The sequence below is a fragment of the Solanum dulcamara genome, chromosome 3 (assembly GCF_947179165.1).
Source record: "Solanum dulcamara chromosome 3, daSolDulc1.2, whole genome shotgun sequence".
Classification (NCBI taxonomy): domain Eukaryota; kingdom Viridiplantae; phylum Streptophyta; class Magnoliopsida; order Solanales; family Solanaceae; genus Solanum; species Solanum dulcamara.
In genome coordinates, this window is record NC_077239.1 from 70,656,817 (window position 1) to 70,675,246 (window position 18,430).

Consider the following 18,430-nt stretch of genomic DNA (forward strand, 5'->3'; position numbering starts at 1 on the left):
GTGCACACAATTGGTTATTGTATCTTAAAGAGAATAATAAAATATATGTCATATCCGAAGTTAACAGATGCACTAGGGCTGTACAGGGCAAACCGATAAACCGCACCAAACCGATAAACTGAATCAAACCGGAAAAAAACCCGATTAGTGGTTTGGTTTGACTTGGTTTGGTGTTTGGAAAAAAAACCCGACCATTATAGAGTTGGTTTGGTTTTAACTAAAAAAAGTCAAACCGAACCCAAACCGACCCGATTATAGATATACTACTTTTATATTATGTTATACATAAAAATATTTATTAAAATGTAATTTATAAATATTTTTTTAAAATTTTTCATAATTTTTGTTTTTTTCCTTACATTTAGATTTGGACTTGAGAAGCCCATCTAAATAATATACAAAAAAATCCATCTTATAAAGTTATATTATAAAGTTAAAACTTCAAACAGTGTTCTGCCTCCATCTTTTATGTTGATATTTTGTACTAGAACTCTTTTTAAGAAGCACTACTCTGTGCTTTTTATTAGATACTATGAAAAATCCAAGAAACCCGAAAAAACCTGAAAAACCCAAAAAAATCCGAAAAATCCGAAAAAACCCGAGAAAAATTGATATCGAAAAATCCGATTTTTATTGATTTGGTTTGGTTTATAGATTTAATAACCCGACACAAATGATTTGGTTTGGTTTGTAAAAAATCTGAACCAACCCGATCCATGTACACCCCTAAGATGCACATGCACCTTCACGTGAACATATGGATCCGCCTCTGATTACAAATATAAATTCTAATTAATTTGTCTTATAATCTCTTTGTATTGATTTATTTTAGGTGTTTTACTATTTGAATAAGATAAAAAAGTGCTTTCAAGGACTTCAAAAGAATTCATAGCATAACGTCAGTTGAATGAGACATGATTCAGTATGTGATTTACGGACAAATTAAAGAGCAAAATGAACAGATGTTATATTTACCTGATAAGATGCCTTTAATAATATTATATAATTTATGTATAAGCTGTATACCAATGTAAAAAAAATGTATAAACATCTCTTATACACATTTATTTAAGTTTATATATTTATGTACGATAAGTATATAATATTGTATAATATTCTGTATCGTGTAACAACACACTATTATGTGGTCGTAATACAAAAGAAAAAGACAAATTTCTATTTTAAAATCAAAATAATAAAAATAAATCATAAATTGTAACTTAAATTTCTAATTTATTAGAGTAAAGTGTTAAAAACACACGTAAACTATCTATTTTTTAAAAGTTTTATACCTAAACTATTGAAAATGTGAATTTCATACTTAAAGTATTACTCATTAGTTTGAGAAACTTGCGAGGGATGGAATGCCTATTTTTCTAGCTTTACCTCCTCTCTTTTCTTGAAGGATAAACTCGTGTTTATCCTTGTGTTGTAATTCCGCTAAGGCCAGACGACCTAGGAAAATTTATATATATAAAAATAGTCTAAGAAACACATTTTTATCATCTTAATTAATTTATTTTTGAATAAATTATCTCAGAATTATTATTTCATTCATAGATAAAAATAACTTATTCCAATACTAAATATTAATTTTAAATAAATCATTCCAAACTTTATAACCAAATAAAAAAAATTAAAAATAATATAAAAATAAAAAATACTATGAAATTAATCTCAAAATTATCTCCCCTTATTCATCTAACCATAGGTGCCCTTAGTGCTCGAACTCAAAAGTGTGTAGAAGTGGAATTGTATACAACCACATGCCATTTACTAACATCATTTTAGAGTGCAGATATCTTATGCAAGTCCCTGAGGAACCAGCAATTGAACACATCTACAGAAAGGAAAACAAGGCTGCAGACAAACTAGTTATGGAAAAACCTGAAGAGAGGAATTTTGATGTAATTTTGTTTGAAGCCCCACCATCTTCCATGGCGGACTACCTAGCTTTAGATAGTTCGAAAACTACGTTTACTAGAAAAGTTTTCAGTTGTAATGGTCGTATAACAGACCAAGAAGTGGGGAACTCCCCATCACTTTTGTATTAAACTCCTATTAATATTATATATATCTAACCTTTATAACCAAAAAAGAAAAGAAAAAGAAGAAGTGGAATTGTATAATACTTACAAATTAAGGTTAGTCGTTGCTGTCTACTCCACATTGCTCAATTTAGGCGTTACTTACTAGACTTGATGAGTGTATTTTTTAATTTAGTGTTTTTGATAGCTAGCCTTATTGAACAGTAGATACAAAATATTTGGGTTGAGGTGCAACGATGATACTGCTATATCATTAATTAAAAGTTTCAAATTTAAGTTTTGAACATAAAAAAAATTCTATTGCTAGTGCCACCTTAAATGGACCTTACCGTGCACAATTTGTCAATTTAAATTTAGTCATAGTTCCAAAGAGCACGTCCAAAGATTCATCACTTGTTAACCTTGGAGCCATATAAATGACAAATTTAGATTCAAAACAAAGTTATTTTAAAATTATAATTCTAAATTTTGAAATTAGATAAAACTAAATTGTCGGTATTAAATTTATATCAATTTTAAATAATACTAATAATAAATAGTAAAAAAAAGAGCAGCCCGGTGCACTAAAGCTCCCGCTATGCGCGGGGTCCGGGGAAGGGCCTGACCACAAGGGTCTATTGTACGCAGCCTTGCCTTGCATTTCTGCCAGAGGCTGTTTCCAAGCTTGAAATTCCAAAATTTAATATCCTAATGATAAGCTCAATATTAAAAGAAAATAGTAAAACATATTATTTATTTATTTATTTACTAGACAAGTTAAAGAAAAAAAACGATTTCTTATTTTTGCCTCCCCCGCACCCAACCAGCCACTGTCAGCACACTATTGTCGTTGGCCAGTTCCATTTTGTTTGAATACTAGTTTTTCCAATAGGCAAAGAGTGTGTCACTGTCACGAAAGCCCACAAATTTCACTCTAAATCTCAGCAAACTTTACTGGATTTTGGATTTATGACTTAATTTAGGGTTTTCAATAGAAAAAAAATCAGTTTTGTAGCCATTAAAGCTTCGATTTTGACGACTTTGTTTTCTTGATTTGTAGTAATGGCAAATTCAATACTCATCTCTGGAACTCAATGTTTCAGTCTTTGTAGGAGAGTTTCCCCAAATGGGTTAGGTTTTGTTGGTTCAGATTTCAATGGGAATCAATTTCCCAAGTTGGGTTTATCAAGAACCAGTTGTAAAATCAAAACCCTAGCTCCAATTTGCAGTATTTCAACATCTAGGCCAGTTTCACAGCCAAGATTCATACAACACAAACAAGAAGCTTTTTGGTTTTATAGGTTCTTATCTATTGTGTATGATCATGTGATTAATCCTGGTCATTGGACTGAAGATATGAGGGAGGATGCACTTGAACCAGCTGACCTTAATGACAGGAATTTGACTGTGGTGGATGTTGGTGGTGGCACTGGTTTCACCACATTGGGTATAGTTGAGCATGTGGATGCCAAGAATGTTACAATTCTTGACCAATCTCCTCATCAACTGGCTAAGGCTAAGGAAAAGGAGCCGTTGAAGGAATGCAAGATAATTGAGGGTGATGCTGAGGATCTTCCATTCTCAACTGACTATGCTGATCGATATGTATCTGCTGGAAGGTTTATGTTGCTCTCTCTTTCATTTTTCTAGTTGCTTGTTCGAGTTGCTTATAGTTTCAATTTGTTTATCTGGTTTTGACAAGATTTTTGTATATTGTTGTCTAAAAGTAAAGATACGTAGAATGTACCAAAATGCCTTTTAATATTGTGGTTTTAAACATGCCACGAAGAAAGTTGAAATTAAAGAGTTGCCAAGAAAGGGAAGAAGCATTCTTTCTGAAACTGACTTATAAAGAAAGTAAGAAAAACAAATTGAAACGGAGGGAGTTGTAGATTGTCTTTGGGGTTTTGGATGTTACAGCTAACTTTATCTAATAGAATGGTGTTAGCAGTAGCATTAGTCTTGGCGAGTATCACTGATTTTGATACATATTTGGACTCAAGTTCAACACTTGTATGTTAATTTACCAAATGGTTGAACAAGATGGATTCTTAGATGATTTTTGAAGGAGTAATGATCATTTTCAAACACGGTTTTTCCTTCCCTGCCCCTTCTTGACCTGTTTTGGATGGTATATCTGTTATGTGAACTGTTGGAAAGCTCTATGCATGTGAAAGGATATGAGAAAAATCCATTGACAATATGTAAGGCTGTTACAAGTCATGGATACTCCACGCAGAACTAATAAGTACATATTTTTGGCGGTAGATAGGTGCATTGATTTGAGTTTGATATTTTCATTCTTCAATTGAAAAAGCTGCAAAGATTTTCTGGAATTCATCCTAATAAAGTTCCTTGATCGCCTTTTCCTCTCAGTATTGAATACTGGCCGGACCCACAACGTGGAATCAGAGAGGCATACAGAGTTCTGAAACCTGGAGGAAAGGCGTGCCTAATCGGTCCTGTGCACCCTACCTTTTGGTTGTCTCGTTTCTTTGCTGATGTGTGGATGCTCTTCCCTAAGGAGGAAGAATACTTAGAGTGGTTTGAGAAGGCAGGATTCAAGGACGTCCAACTGAAGAAGATTGGCCCAAAATGGTATCGTGGGGTTCGCAGGCATGGGCTTATCATGGGATGTTCTGTGACTGGTGTAAAGTCTACACCAGGCGATTCACCATTGCAGGTAATTTTTTATGTACCTCCACCAATGCCCTAAAACAAAAGTACTTATTTAGGAGTACATAATTTAATTTTTCTGATCTGATGGTTTCATTAACACTTAACATTGTATTTTTTGTCTTGTTTCATCTATTGGGGAGGGGGGTAATTGTTCATGTGAGCAGTCTGTAACATCTTGATAAAGCTCATCATTGTTTTTCCCCATGATATATGAAGGAACCAAATTCGCTCAAGCACATTACATCGCTGTAAAATGTTAGAAGGAACCTTTAACTTCTTAGCAATTAACAATAGTCTGTTGAAGAAAGAATTTTGATGGAATATAGGTTTAGAGAAGGGATGATGATAGGTGCAGAGCTACAAGCCTGTCTATGGGTTCAACACAACCCAGTGGTCGCTTTGGCCCAGACCCTGTATTTGGGTTTAAAAATTCACTAAACATGTATAAATAATTTATCTAGAACCCAGTAAGCTGTTGTCTTTTATAAAATCCAGAACCTATAAACTCAAAATTCTAGTTACGCCTCTGATGATGATCAAGCTAACATCGTGATACCATTGCTTAAACAAATAGCTATATGATCACCGTTTACAAGTTCTAATTGGTTGCGTCGGAGTGAACTTTGAATGGATGTTATGATGTTAGGCTTTTCCTGCATCTCCTCTTATCTCACTGGATTCCAAAGCATGTTCTTCGCCTCTTTTTCTTTCTATAGTTGGTAAAAAGAGTTTACAAGTTCGTATATTTACCTTGTTGTATGCATAATTGCAGCTTGGCCCAAAGGCAGAGGATGTGACAAAACCTATAAATCCATTCGTCTTTATGTTGCGGTTCCTTCTGGGGGCAATGGCAGCAACATACTATGTTTTGGTTCCTATTTACATGTGGGTTAAAGACCAGGTTGTTCCTGAAGGCAAACCTCTGTGAGAGACCAAGCAACTTACTAGTTACTGGCTGATCCTTCTCCTGTTGCACCTGGTTCTAGTTAGTGCAGTTGTGCGTTTCAATTGTATTACAACCTAGAATTTTCCGCAAATAAATCCATTTTAATAGCTTGGTATCGACTGAAGTTGATATAATTTTCCAAATGTAGACTGGAGTCTTTTCAGATGACTTAATTTCAGCTTTATAGTCTGAACCTGGTGAGCATGTTAACCCCCTCCAAATTGAGAGTTCGCTAACAGACAATGTGAGGACCTTTGTAGACTTCTGATCAAATTGAGAGTTTGCTTCGCTTGTAGACAATGTGAGGACCTTTGTAGACTTCTGATCAAATTGAGAGTTTGCTTCGCTTGTGTATGAATATGTCGCATCAAGCAATTTGAGGAGTTGGTCAAATACAGACTAAAGCCTTGCCTAAAAAAATCAGGATTTTATAACAACTTTCAGTATCCGATCCATCTTTTTTTGTCGATTCTCTTGGTTGTCAAAATCTCTAGTTCAATAAGGACCATAGAAAATGTTGGGGGAGGAAGTACCACAATTAAGTTTGATATGATAATAAATAATGGAAATAAATTGGACACCAGAATTTTTCGTGGAAATCCCTCTAACAGATAGAGGGGAAAAACCACGGGGTAGAAGGATCTTACTATGATAATATGAGAGTACACTGCTCTCAAATACAAGGAGAAAACAACAATTAACACTTCTCTCTTGTAAGAGGAACAATTACTAAAGAGGACACTTAAGACTATAATATTTATCTTGGTGTATAACTCTTTTTGTATTCTTACTCTCTCTTTTTCTGGATGAATCAAATGAGGGCACGAGACCCTCTATTTATAGAAAACGAAAACGCGTAAAGTTTTTACGCGTTGCGTTTCTGTCAAAAGAGGAACGCGTTTTTCTACACGTTAATTGTCAAAAGGGTACGCGTTTTTCTTTGCTGCCAATTTTTTCTTGCTTTTTACTTTTCAAAAAGAGGCATTACTTTTTGACTTTTCTTGCAGAAAAAGACTTACGTCGACTCGAGTGACAATAATCAAACTTCTTTTGTACAAGATTTATATATGGATTTGATACTATACTCATATCCTCTTCATAAATTCTTTCTTACATGCTATTTAAAGTCTGAGTGATAAATGAGATTGGCATCCATTTTTTTCTTTCATAGTTGGAGCAAATGAAGGGATACGTTATTCAAGTCGAAAAGTCTGAGTGATAAATGAGACTGCATCCATTTTTTTCTTTCAAAGTTGGAGCAAATGAAGGGATACGTTATTCAAGTCGAAAACTTTGACATGTATTGGAAGGAACACCTTTGATAGTTCTAATCCAAAAAAAATAATATCAACCACTTGACTTTCATCGGACTTATCCGTTATGATTATCTCATATCTCTTTTATCTTTTCATATGATTTTACTTACTATACATGTTGAAGTACTATAATTAAGTGCTTCTATTCTATATGAGAAAAGTTATTGTAAATAGTTAAGCAATCAATTTATTTATATGTATTTTATTTATGTATTTTTTGTTGTTGTTATAGAATAATTACTATTGAAATATCAGGTAATTTGAAGATGTGAAAACAAATGATTGTATCGTAAACTCAAATCAATTATTGTGTTCATTATCCCATAGTAAGCAAAAGTTCAAGTCGAGAAATTGGTATAGCACAAAATGCAAATTATATCACAGAAATAAAACTCCTGGAATGAACCGTCACTTTATTGAAATCTTTGCTCATCAACTTGTTTGTATTCTACCAAAACTGAGAAAAAATCCATCGTCACAAATACCAAATGTAGTGATTCATTATAATAAATACAATAAGGACAAGAAACTAAAAAGAAGGAAACATAGGCTCTGTGCTCTGAAACCAAAATATGCTATTTGATTGTTGATGGTGCTCCCTTCTAGAGAAAGTAGAAAAGAGGTCTTCTTGAATTGCTATGTGATTCTTGTGTCAAATTGTTTTATATTCAAATGTACAAACAATAAAATGGTAACATCAGCCTACGAGGATGAAGATCGCTCTATAACATCAACAACATGGCCAGCATTTTTGTTCTCATTGCATTTGAAAGTGTGACCACTTCTTCGATACTCATATTAAGGGTCTTGTAGCACGACAATGTTGTTGATTATCATCAGCTTAATTCACAAACGATACAGATTCACCTGATTTCAATATATGATTAGAAATCACAGCCAAAACTTACTGTTGGCAATTTGAAAATATATATATATATAACAAAATAGACATTGAGCTTAGTCTCCTCTGACCGAAATCAGTTCAATTCAACCGGGAACTTACTGAGAAAAGGTTTGATCAAGTTAGAACCTAAGGCGAAAGAAAGGCGAGCCAAACTAAGCCCTGGACAAAAGGGCAACGAACAAATATCATTGCCATAATTATTCAAATCCTTAAGTATTTTCCTCCATGGAATTTATTCATTATATCCAAAATAAAAAATCAATGTCTAAATAGTTTAATTCCATTATACAAAGAATACAAATTACACTGGCACAAGATTAATCAAGAACTAAATGTTGCTAGACTTTAAACTCATAACTATGGGCACCATTAATATTGGACAAGAGAGCCAAGTAGCACTTTCCTATTAACTGGCATGAAATCCAACGTTGGATAAAGGGACTCAAGGAAGTTGAAGCCCGTTTGGGCAAATTTTGATAAACAGTTATAGTCAATGTGACGATCAAAAGATTCTTGTGAGAAGACGTATAGTCATCAAGGTTTCTTAATACTTTGTTGTATTGAAGCTTCTTTAATTATAATGGCTCAAATGTTATGGTGTCGCATTTAGAAGAAGTAAACTCTATATGTCTAAATCCAGAGGAATGAATATGCAAGTAATAGCTTGATCTGAATCAACAGGGCACCATATCCATTCTACCATACAAGTATTAATATCTACTCAATTTGATTACCTGCTGAAAGAGTTCAGATATCAAAAAATTTGCACTCTCTGGTCCCCATTATCCTAACAATACAAGCATCAACCTGCATATATAGGCAGAGAAATTTGGATAAGGTCAAAAAAAAGAACAAAAGTGTAAATTGTCCTATAGTATTTTAAGAGCCCACGCTCATGATTTCTTTCATTGATAATTAAGTTTGGCCAGGAGTCATGTCAGACAAGTATGTCTGATATGAATATTGAATATACCAACAATAGAATCGGGCAGGACCTGTTCAACCAATTAACATGACTGTTAAAGGACTATAATGTGATGCAACTTATTAAACCCATCACAAAAGGTTTGTCTGTTAATAATGCTGCAGCAAGTTATAATTGAATGAAATATTTATATAGACAGCAGAGGTGACAGAACAAACCTAGTATTGTCTTTCCTGAAATACTCATTCAGTGGTACCCATATCCTTCTTCCATATTTCCTTAATCGGGATGTTATTTACCCGTATAAATATATATGTTATTATCTTTTTCATTTCATGTACGATAGCAATTCACTTACACCAAAACATGAATCACATTTTCGTCTCATCTATTAACTAACATTAGACTTTTTGTTTGAGGAATCGACATATTTTAACACTACAAGATTTGAGGCGTTCATGTATTTGTCAACATCACACTTTTTCTTCTTCTCTTACTTCAGGACATCTTGTTAATATTGATTGAGGAGTTTGATGGAGTTTAGCTGATTGAATTCATAAATTCAGAATATCACAAAGAAGTGACACACTACAAATTTTGTAGTTTTAACATAAAACACACAAGAAATATACCTTTAAACAATTAGAGGAGCAACAATAAATTGTTCATTGAACACAAAGATATTGACCTCCTCCTCGATTTTTCCTTTTAGAATCTCAAAATTGCATGTTTACTGGTAGCAACATCCTTAAAAGTAAATTTTTCAGAAAGAAGTTCTAGTTGTGAGCAAATCATTTCATCATAGGTGTCAAAAAGTGATGTGGTGTAAAGAAAGAAGAGTAGAACAGGATAAAAATAAACCACTGAAGGAATAAGAGGAGGAGGCATACGACGTTTGGGAATACTTGAAAGAGGTGACATTATAGTTGTTAAGAGGTGTCACATCACCGCGCATATGTCTCTCTAAGTAGACTGAGCTTTACTTGTGTCCGTAGTAACAGAAATATATTATAAATCTACTACATACACGCGAATTCATTTGATAAAAACAGTAGGCCTTATTTCAAGTGACTAAATTGATTAAGCATAAAAATTGACTTTGTATTATTATATCATCATTTTGAAAAAAATTGTATTTAATAGAGATGACGTATATTAAGTAAATATAGTCCCAACCTGTTGAGAGATTTTGTGTAGATGAGCACTGGTTTTCACTATAGCTGGGGAAGGCAAAGGAGAAATGTATAGCCTCCATTTTTTTGGTGCCTCTATACTTGCAGTAACCAAGCAATTCATTCCATTGTCCTTTCTTGTTCCTGATCAAACATCCATCAGACCATCAAAATCTAATGACACGACTATAAATGATAAATAAATAACTTAAGCGAAGTAAAGAGTCTATATCAGCCAGAATGTCATACAAATCTACCTATACAAAGGTGGATTCACGATTTAATTGGTTCAACATTTAAGATATTTATAATTTGCATGAAAAGTATTGGGTTTAAATGAACTCACTATTCGAACAACTCAAGAATTCATGAGAGTAAAACTAATTCCAAAAATGTTACTGATCTTTAGATTCTAGATAACAGATCTATCCCCGGTCCTCAATTAACAATAGTACTATATATTCAATTGATTTGTAACTTTTAAAATGTTCTAAACCCATTGTCTCAGGCACCATATGCTAACAGAACATTGAATCATAATAAAGAAAGAAATATTTGAATTAACTCAACCAAAAAAAAAAAGACAAAGCGCAAGAAGAATAAGAGAATTGATGGTCATCCTTGTATAATCTGCGTAGAGCAACATGCTGAAGTACAAAGCAAGATCTCATTAAAAACATGAATTTATTGGGCATATGCATCATAGCAAGTCATTGAAGTGTTATATGTCATGTTGCTTGAAACTTTCATCGGTAGCAAGATAATCATTTTAGTCATTCAAAGTCTTGGAAAAATCTTACGGTACATGGACTGCCATCATTAAAGAATGCAACTTAATTAGTAACCCTTTAATTCAAACTTTCCACCTGATATATTTAAGACTACACGATTTAAAGGGCATTTGGCTACAGTACACATTCAAAACCTCCTTTAAATCTTAGTTATCAATTATGCAGAATTAGTAGGTACTTCAAAATCTTTTGTACTAATTAGAATTTTTGGTCATAAAGATTTATTGTTTAGGACGTATATGTACTGATGCTTGAATGTATAACTACAAAATTATAGTACTTAGAAATTTTGGGCATGAAGATTTACTATTTAGGAATATATGTACTGCTAATACGTGACTTATTTACTACATAGGGAAAAAAAGAATATCCATTATAGAGGCAAGAAAGTGATAAACGGGAAATAAGTGGTCGAAAAATGAGGATTTGCATACTTTTCCTGATTGTGAATATGATTCTAGGTAACTCTATTTTCGGATTCTAAAGTCACCGACAACATTCAAAGTAATTAGAAAACCATAAAGAAGAAAACCACAATTGAAAAATACAGAGCAATTGATCTGATTTAGTATACCATGCCGGAGTTGAATTTATCAAGTTTGCGAAAATATTTATACTTCGAAATCATTAAAATTTGGGATCGAAATCTTACCTTCGCCGAGGCTTGAGGCACAATGATTTTGGGTACGTTTATTTCAATTTAAAAAGTGACCAGAGGCCTTCAAAGTAAGTAGCACGCCCTAGAAAACAAGAAGAAGAAGCAATGGGTGAATACATTGTGTGTTGCCGATGAAAATTGTTTGAGTGAATTGTGATGTTTAGGTGTAACTTCCGGTTAGAGGAGTGGCGGGGAAAGGAAGGAACGTTTTAATAGGATAGGTTGCGTTTAAATCAGGAGATGTTCATTTTAGACATTTATGTAAGGGTCGAATGTGTCATCTTGGTATTTTTTACACAACTGGCAACTCGCGTGTTTTTTACCTATTTGAGGCGCGTAGAAGCTGATTTCTAATCTGATGTGTCATCATACTTGGCCTATAACGGTTATATCTCTCATATCTATATATTTATGCCCTTTCTTCTTCAATTTTGCCCTAATTTCTTAGCTTCTTTCTCTGATTTGGAAAAAGAAAAAGGCAAAAATCAATTTTCTCTTTTCTTCTTTGTTTTTCTCTCTTTCATGTCACTCTTCTCCTACACTTCCATGTCGAGCTTCTCCAACTCTTCCATGGCCTCTTTGGATGAATGTCGATATTGTAAATGTGGTAATGAAGTACTATTAAAGACTTCTTGGACCCAACTAAGTCGAGGTCGTAGATTTTTTACTTGTAAACTTTCAAAAATAAAGTAATTCTTTATGTTAATATTTTTACTCATATATTGCAATTTTTATTCAATGTGAATCTTAAAGCTCCATTTATTTCCGGTAAGTACAACAAAAGGGGAATAAGTATTTTCTGTTAATTGTGGGCTTTAAATTATTTTTTTCTGATTGATTTTGTAGAAAATAGGTGGCTATGATTTTTTTTATTGGTATAAAGATCGACACCCTCCTCAAGCAAATAAGGTGATCTGAGGTTTGTTGAAGAAAGTCAAGACTTTTGATGAAAAAATAAATCGAGCAAGAAATATATTTATTGTTGGTGTGATCGCTACTGGGTTGGTAATGTTTGGAATATGGAGATTGAAGCCTAATTGTTAAAATGTGTTGTGTTGTTCAGGTATAGGTGGTGGTTTATCATTAGGTATAGGTGGTGGTGTAGTATTATTTTGATGTTGTTGTTGCTTTAAATTTGTCTATGTTTTGGATGAACTGAATCTTCATGTTGTTGTTGTTGCTGTAAATTTCTAGCTAGGCCACATTTGTATGTATTTTGATGTTATTGTTGTATACAATTCACAATTCACATCTTGTTGAAGTGAATACATATTTCACTTATTAAAAGTTTAAAATCCTACAAATTGTTGGATATTGTGGTAGCTTTTCATTGCCCTCATCAATGGTATTCTACAAGATATTTGAGAAACAAGGCGATAATTGTATTATGTGACATAACAATTTAATACCAAAAATATTTAACAATATCACAATGTAACTCAAAAACATAATCCACAATGAACTCAAAGTTAGCATTATGTTAAATACCACAATCAGTTGATTGGTTTAACAAGGTTACAATCCTCAAAAGTGTTTATTACGTTACATAGAAAAAAGTGTTCAAAGGTGCTGCTGCTGTTACTTTTTCTTTTTGTTTACCATTTGCTGTAACTGGGAGGTAGTGACAGCATCTCTATTTTTCTATCTCAAGCCTTTAGGGTTAAAATCAAGGTCTATGCCTATTGAACTTGCATCCTTAAAATTTGAACCTGTTGGTAGAATTCTTTGACTTGAAGTCCCTGGCTGTTTTTACAGAAAAAGAGAAACCAAAATTAGTATGTAAGTTGCACTTGTGAAGATTAGTATGTAACCAAAGGAGAAAACAACATACATTGAGTATTTGGGTTCCACTTGCACTTGTGAATATGCCAAATCCAACATTACTTGATCCACTATATGATGGCTTCTTTGTCCCCCCCTCTTGCATAATCTTCTCCAGTTGCAACTCCTCCGAGGTAGTTGACTTGTTATTCCTCTTGTAAAAGGAATACTTGTATCCACATATGATGGTGATTGGCTTGAGCTTGTATCATTCACCCTCTTAACTCTACTTGTGTCAGCACAAACTGTTGTTGAAGAAGCATGCTTGCTTAATGTTGTTGATGCAGGTTGGATGAATGTTGTTGGTTCAGGTTGGCTGAAGTTTTTTGATTCAGGTTGGATGAAGTTATTTGGTTCAGGTTGGCTACTTTCTTGTGAGCTTTGACCAGTAAATTGTGAATTATGGGTAGCTTCTTCTGAACTTTGACCAGCAATCTGAATATTTAAGAACAAAATATATGTTCTCTAAAAATTCAACATGTGATTAAAAAAGACACAAGCAAGTATAAATTATGTTACATTGCAATATCTTTTGTTATGACCTTGTTGTTTAAACATGGAACAAGTCTATTTCACCCCTTGTTTGGATATTTTTCCATACTTCTTTCTTGGTTCATCTTTGCCCTTTCTTCTATATCTTGCAGGTCTGTCAGGCATTGGTTTAGGTTCAGGAGGTTCAATTTTTGGATTGTTAGTTTCATGCCACATCTTCATATTTGAAATTGGTTGGATGAAATGACTATAAGCTTTTAAGAAGGTATCCTTCTTATACCAATGCTCTACAAGAGGTTCAGGCTCCTGTTCTTTGTGGCACAAAGCAGCAATAGCATGTTGGCATGGAATGCCTCTCAGTTGCCAAGTTCTACAACTACAAACTCTATCAACCAAGTTAACTATATGCATGTACTCCCCTTCTCCAATATCAAACCCAACATCAGCATTCTAAAGCACCTTGCATATCCTAGACTTGTCCTTATTCTCCTTTAAGATAAGTCTACACATAGGTGCAATATCAGATATTCAGGTGTTGGCAAACTTAATCATGTCCACAATTCTTGTCATTATCTTTCTCCTAATTTCCTCCAACATGGTTATTATAGATTTGTGTCTACATGATATGATCCATGAGTTAAAGGTCTCACACATGTTATTTTCAACTACATCACATTTGAAAAGCTTTTGAAAGAATGCCCTAACCCATGACATTTTTGGATAATACAATAAATCAGCACAAATATCCTTACCAAGTTTGCTCATTTTATGAAGCTCATCCTTGACCTTCACTTCAAAACTTTTCTTTGAACATCTCCAACATTGTTTTCTCCTTTCCTCTCCCAGTTTTGATTCTAATTAGACCAAATATGTCTAGCACACCTTCTAACTTCATCATTTGGTAGTAGTTAGGGTTGTTCACAGTTTTGGTTAAAACCAAAACCAAATCGAAAATTTAACCAAACCAAATAAAAAAACCGACATTTGGTTTGGTTTGGTTTGATTTTAAATTTGAATAACCGATAATATTTGGTTTGGTTATGTTTATAGGAAAAAATAACTGAATAAATAACCGAACCAAACCGATAATTATACACATAAAATTTATAATTATTTATATATATAATATTAGTTTTTCATAAATAATTAAAGATATTTTATACCTTTTAATTATTAATTTAATATTAATCTACTTATTTTTAAGGCCCAACAATCCAAGCCCAACTCTCAAGCCCAATTATAAATTCTAATAAACACTAAACAGCAGTCCAAGTCCAACAATCCAAGCCCATTAGCCCAACTCTCAAGCCCAATTCTAAATTCTCAATTCTAAATCTTAAATTTCTAATAAGCACTAAGCACTTAAGCAGCAGGCAGCAACATAAGGTAAAAGTTAAAACTTTAAAACCCTAGTATCTGTTTTTCTTTTACATTTTTGTTCCTCTCACGTTGGTTTCTCACAAAGTCACAGACTAATAGTAAAGGCTCAAGAGCAACCTCAACTTCTCAACCCCAATTACAAGATTGTCAAATTTTGAGAAGGTTTGTAAAGTGTTTTTCAAATTTTAAATTGATTTTAAGTCATTTTCTTTTTTTGTTTCGAAAGTTTAAGTTCTTTCCTTTTCTGTTTCGAACCTTTGTGGGCCGTGAGGAAAAAAGAGCTTCGTAAGAATTTGAAGAATGTAGAGAGAGAATATTTGAATTATTTCGGCTAGTTATAAACCGAATAACCGAACCAAACCGACAATAACCAAACCCGTGGTTATTATTTTACTTGGTTTGGTTATGGTTTTAGACATTTAATAACCGATTAAATTGGTTTGATTATAGTTTTAATCAATAACCGACTCAAACCGAACCATGAACACCCCTAATTGCACCATAACACAACCATTTGCCTTTTTCTTTGAATTTACATTTAGCCTCACTCTATGAATTTCATTAGGCCTTAACTTAATCTGATAATTATTTTCTACTGCATAATTTGTCAAAGCCTTTCTAAATTGTTTAGCATTTTCAAAAATTATTCCAAGTTCAAAAATAGCAACTTCACATTCAGCATCATACCTGACATTTTTACTCTTCCTTCTTTCTGGTTGATCAACACCCCTAACAGCTTCTACATCTACCACATTTGTGCTATTATCACTATCACAGTCTGAGCTATCAATATACTCTTTATCTCCTTCTAATCTGCCAACATATCTATCCTTCTTATTTCTTCCAATATCTTCAAAGCCTCTATCAATACCAGCTTCACCTACTGGTATTTCTTCAGGTACTTTCTTTTTTCTCTTAGGATTAAGATTTCTTTTGGCAATTCCTCTAATTCATCAATTTCATGGACCACATAAACATGAAAGTCATCACCATCTATTTAGTTTTTCACATAGTCTAACAACTGAATATCAGAAGTAACTTGGACAAATTCATTGTCAATTTCATTTTGACAGTAAAAATCCTTCACATTTGTATACCCTAGGTCTTCAGTGTATGAAAGAAACTTGACAAGGCTAAAATGATCTTTATCAATGGCAGCGGAAAATACATCTATTTCAGCTTTGTAAGTAGGGTTAGGGTCTGCGATAACATGACTCCCATGATGAAAACATGTCAATATATAGTCGTCCATATCTCAAAAAGAAGACCCAACACAAGAAAATACCCAAAAAGCCCCTTACTTTATCAGTGCAATTTCCAAAAAAAAACTTAGTTACAAAATGCTAAAGGAGAGTGGACACAACCAGAACATACACCTTCTTTTTCAAGGATGAAATATGCAAACACAAGAAGTAGTTGATAGAAATGTCAAAACGCCCAACAAAAATGCAATCTCTAAACACTTGATTTCAACCTTTAAACCTGGAAATTGGCAACATAAACTAACATAACTGTTAGTACTAACTAAGAATTGAATGAAAATCAAGAAAGATTGAACTTTCATATTCTTACCTAGGTTTTGATCGGTGAACTTGAAGATGGATTTCACCTTTAAACTGAAGAGACAATGGAGAGAAAATGGTGTTGAAGATCAACTTTTGACCATTTAATCTTAAAGCTATATGATGTGTAAAGAAGACAGTGTTGGCATGATATAATTGGTCAACTAATCTATGTGGACGAAATTGTAATACACGCTCTTGACTCCAACTTCAGATTATTTAAAAAGTGCCAAGATGACACATTCTACCCTTACATAAGGTGTCTAAAATGAACATCTCCTGATTTAGGTGTCTAAGTGAAAGTTAGTGTCAACTTTAAGGGGCCACCGATGGATTTGACCTTTCTTTTATGTCGGTAGGTTTCTTTTTTCCGTATGCATCCAGCATCCTTTAGTTTTCTGTTTTTTTAATTTTTTTTCTTGCAAAAATATTAAGAAACTGTCTGAGAGCACCACGTCACTTGCTTTAGGATTCTCTTTTATATATATACTAATAAATAAATCCGTGCTTCGCGCGATTATTAAATTCATGAATTTAAATTTTCTTTAAAATAAATTTTGTAAAAACATTTGACTAATGTTCTTCACAAATATATAGTTTTAACATAATCAAATATTTTTAACAATTTCTTGAGACTTTTAATTGTAAATATACTACAAAAAACTACAAAACATTATCTCGTTTAGATTCAATCTTCTACATAATTTTGAAATTTAATCCTTATGTTATAAATATTATATTTTAATTTCTCGTATAATTAATACTTCAATTTTTTTGTTGTATATAATATTTTGTATGTAGTTATTAAACATGTAAATTTTATTTTTTAAAAATTCTATATTCGAATGCAAATAGATTTTGAAATGCGTCACCTCACCTTCTTCTTTCTCTTTTAATTGAGCAATGAATGTGGATAATAATAAAATTATTGATAGAGCTATTTAAAATTTTCAGCAAATATTTGGAGGAAAATATAAGAAAAAAAGATTAGAAAAAAATCATCAAAAAATAACAATAATGGCATTAGAGAGGTATTACATCATCAAATTAATATATATTTTTATAAAAAACAATTGTAGAAAAAGTGAAAATATTTGAAACGATAGGTATGTGTTAAAGTATCCAATAAATAAAGAATAATGGGGAAAGACAACAATTTAGTTAATTAACCTTTAACTAAAAAAATGACAAAGAAAATAAACATAATATTGAATTTATTAGCATATTCTAACTATTTTTCTGTTATAAGTGCTATTAACAGAGTTAAATGTAGCACATTTAACATAATAAAGAAATAGTTAAGAGATAATTAAGAGAGTTAAAAAAATAATTTTTAATATCTACACAAATGAGAAAAAAAGAGAGAATAGAAGACAAAAATAGAAAAAAGAAGACGAAGATAATTATATTTCTTGATCATAAAGAAGTGTCACACTTCTATTTTTTTTGCCTGATCGATTTTTTTTTTATTGATCGATACATTTTTTTCATGTTAGTCATAAGAAGATTCGTTCTTTTTTTTAAAAAAAAATATTAGTTTACTTCTTTTTATTCAATTGACTCGAATTCTCTTGATTTTTATTTTCTTATCAAAAATTTGATTTCCACAATTAAAAGCTCCAATGAAGTAGTTTTTCTTAAATAATAAAGAAAAATTAAGTCATTTAGGCAGTAGATTATTTTTAAAAAATAATTTATTTATTTTTTGTATAGGAAAAAAATATAAATTTAATTCCTGACCACAATTTTTTTAATCG

At 32.4% G+C, this 18,430-nt stretch overlaps 1 protein-coding gene and 1 long non-coding RNA gene across 3 annotated transcripts; one reads left to right on the forward strand and one right to left on the reverse strand.

The window, feature by feature from the left end:
- The first annotated feature begins 2,824 nt into the window (after positions 1-2,824).
- LOC129882789 (2-methyl-6-phytyl-1,4-hydroquinone methyltransferase, chloroplastic-like) lies at positions 2,825-5,845 on the forward strand. Its single transcript, XM_055957233.1, has 3 exons — positions 2,825-3,646; positions 4,404-4,710; positions 5,479-5,845. The coding sequence occupies exons 1-3, from the start codon at positions 3,090-3,092 to the stop codon at positions 5,632-5,634; spliced, it is 1,020 nt and encodes a 339-aa protein (XP_055813208.1). The 5' UTR covers positions 2,825-3,089; the 3' UTR covers positions 5,635-5,845.
- Positions 5,846-7,403: 1,558 nt separating this feature from the next.
- Positions 7,404-11,643, reverse strand: LOC129881735 (uncharacterized). 2 transcript variants are annotated; one of them, XR_008765685.1, is made up of 4 exons: positions 11,413-11,643; positions 9,974-10,113; positions 8,607-8,679; positions 7,404-7,425 (listed from the first exon to the last, which is right to left on the reverse strand). It is a non-coding gene; the product is annotated as an uncharacterized LOC129881735 (long non-coding RNA). The 2 variants fall into 2 exon arrangements; XR_008765684.1 differs by lacking the exon at positions 7,404-7,425 and adding an exon at positions 7,441-7,835.
- Positions 11,644-18,430: the final 6,787 nt, after the last annotated feature.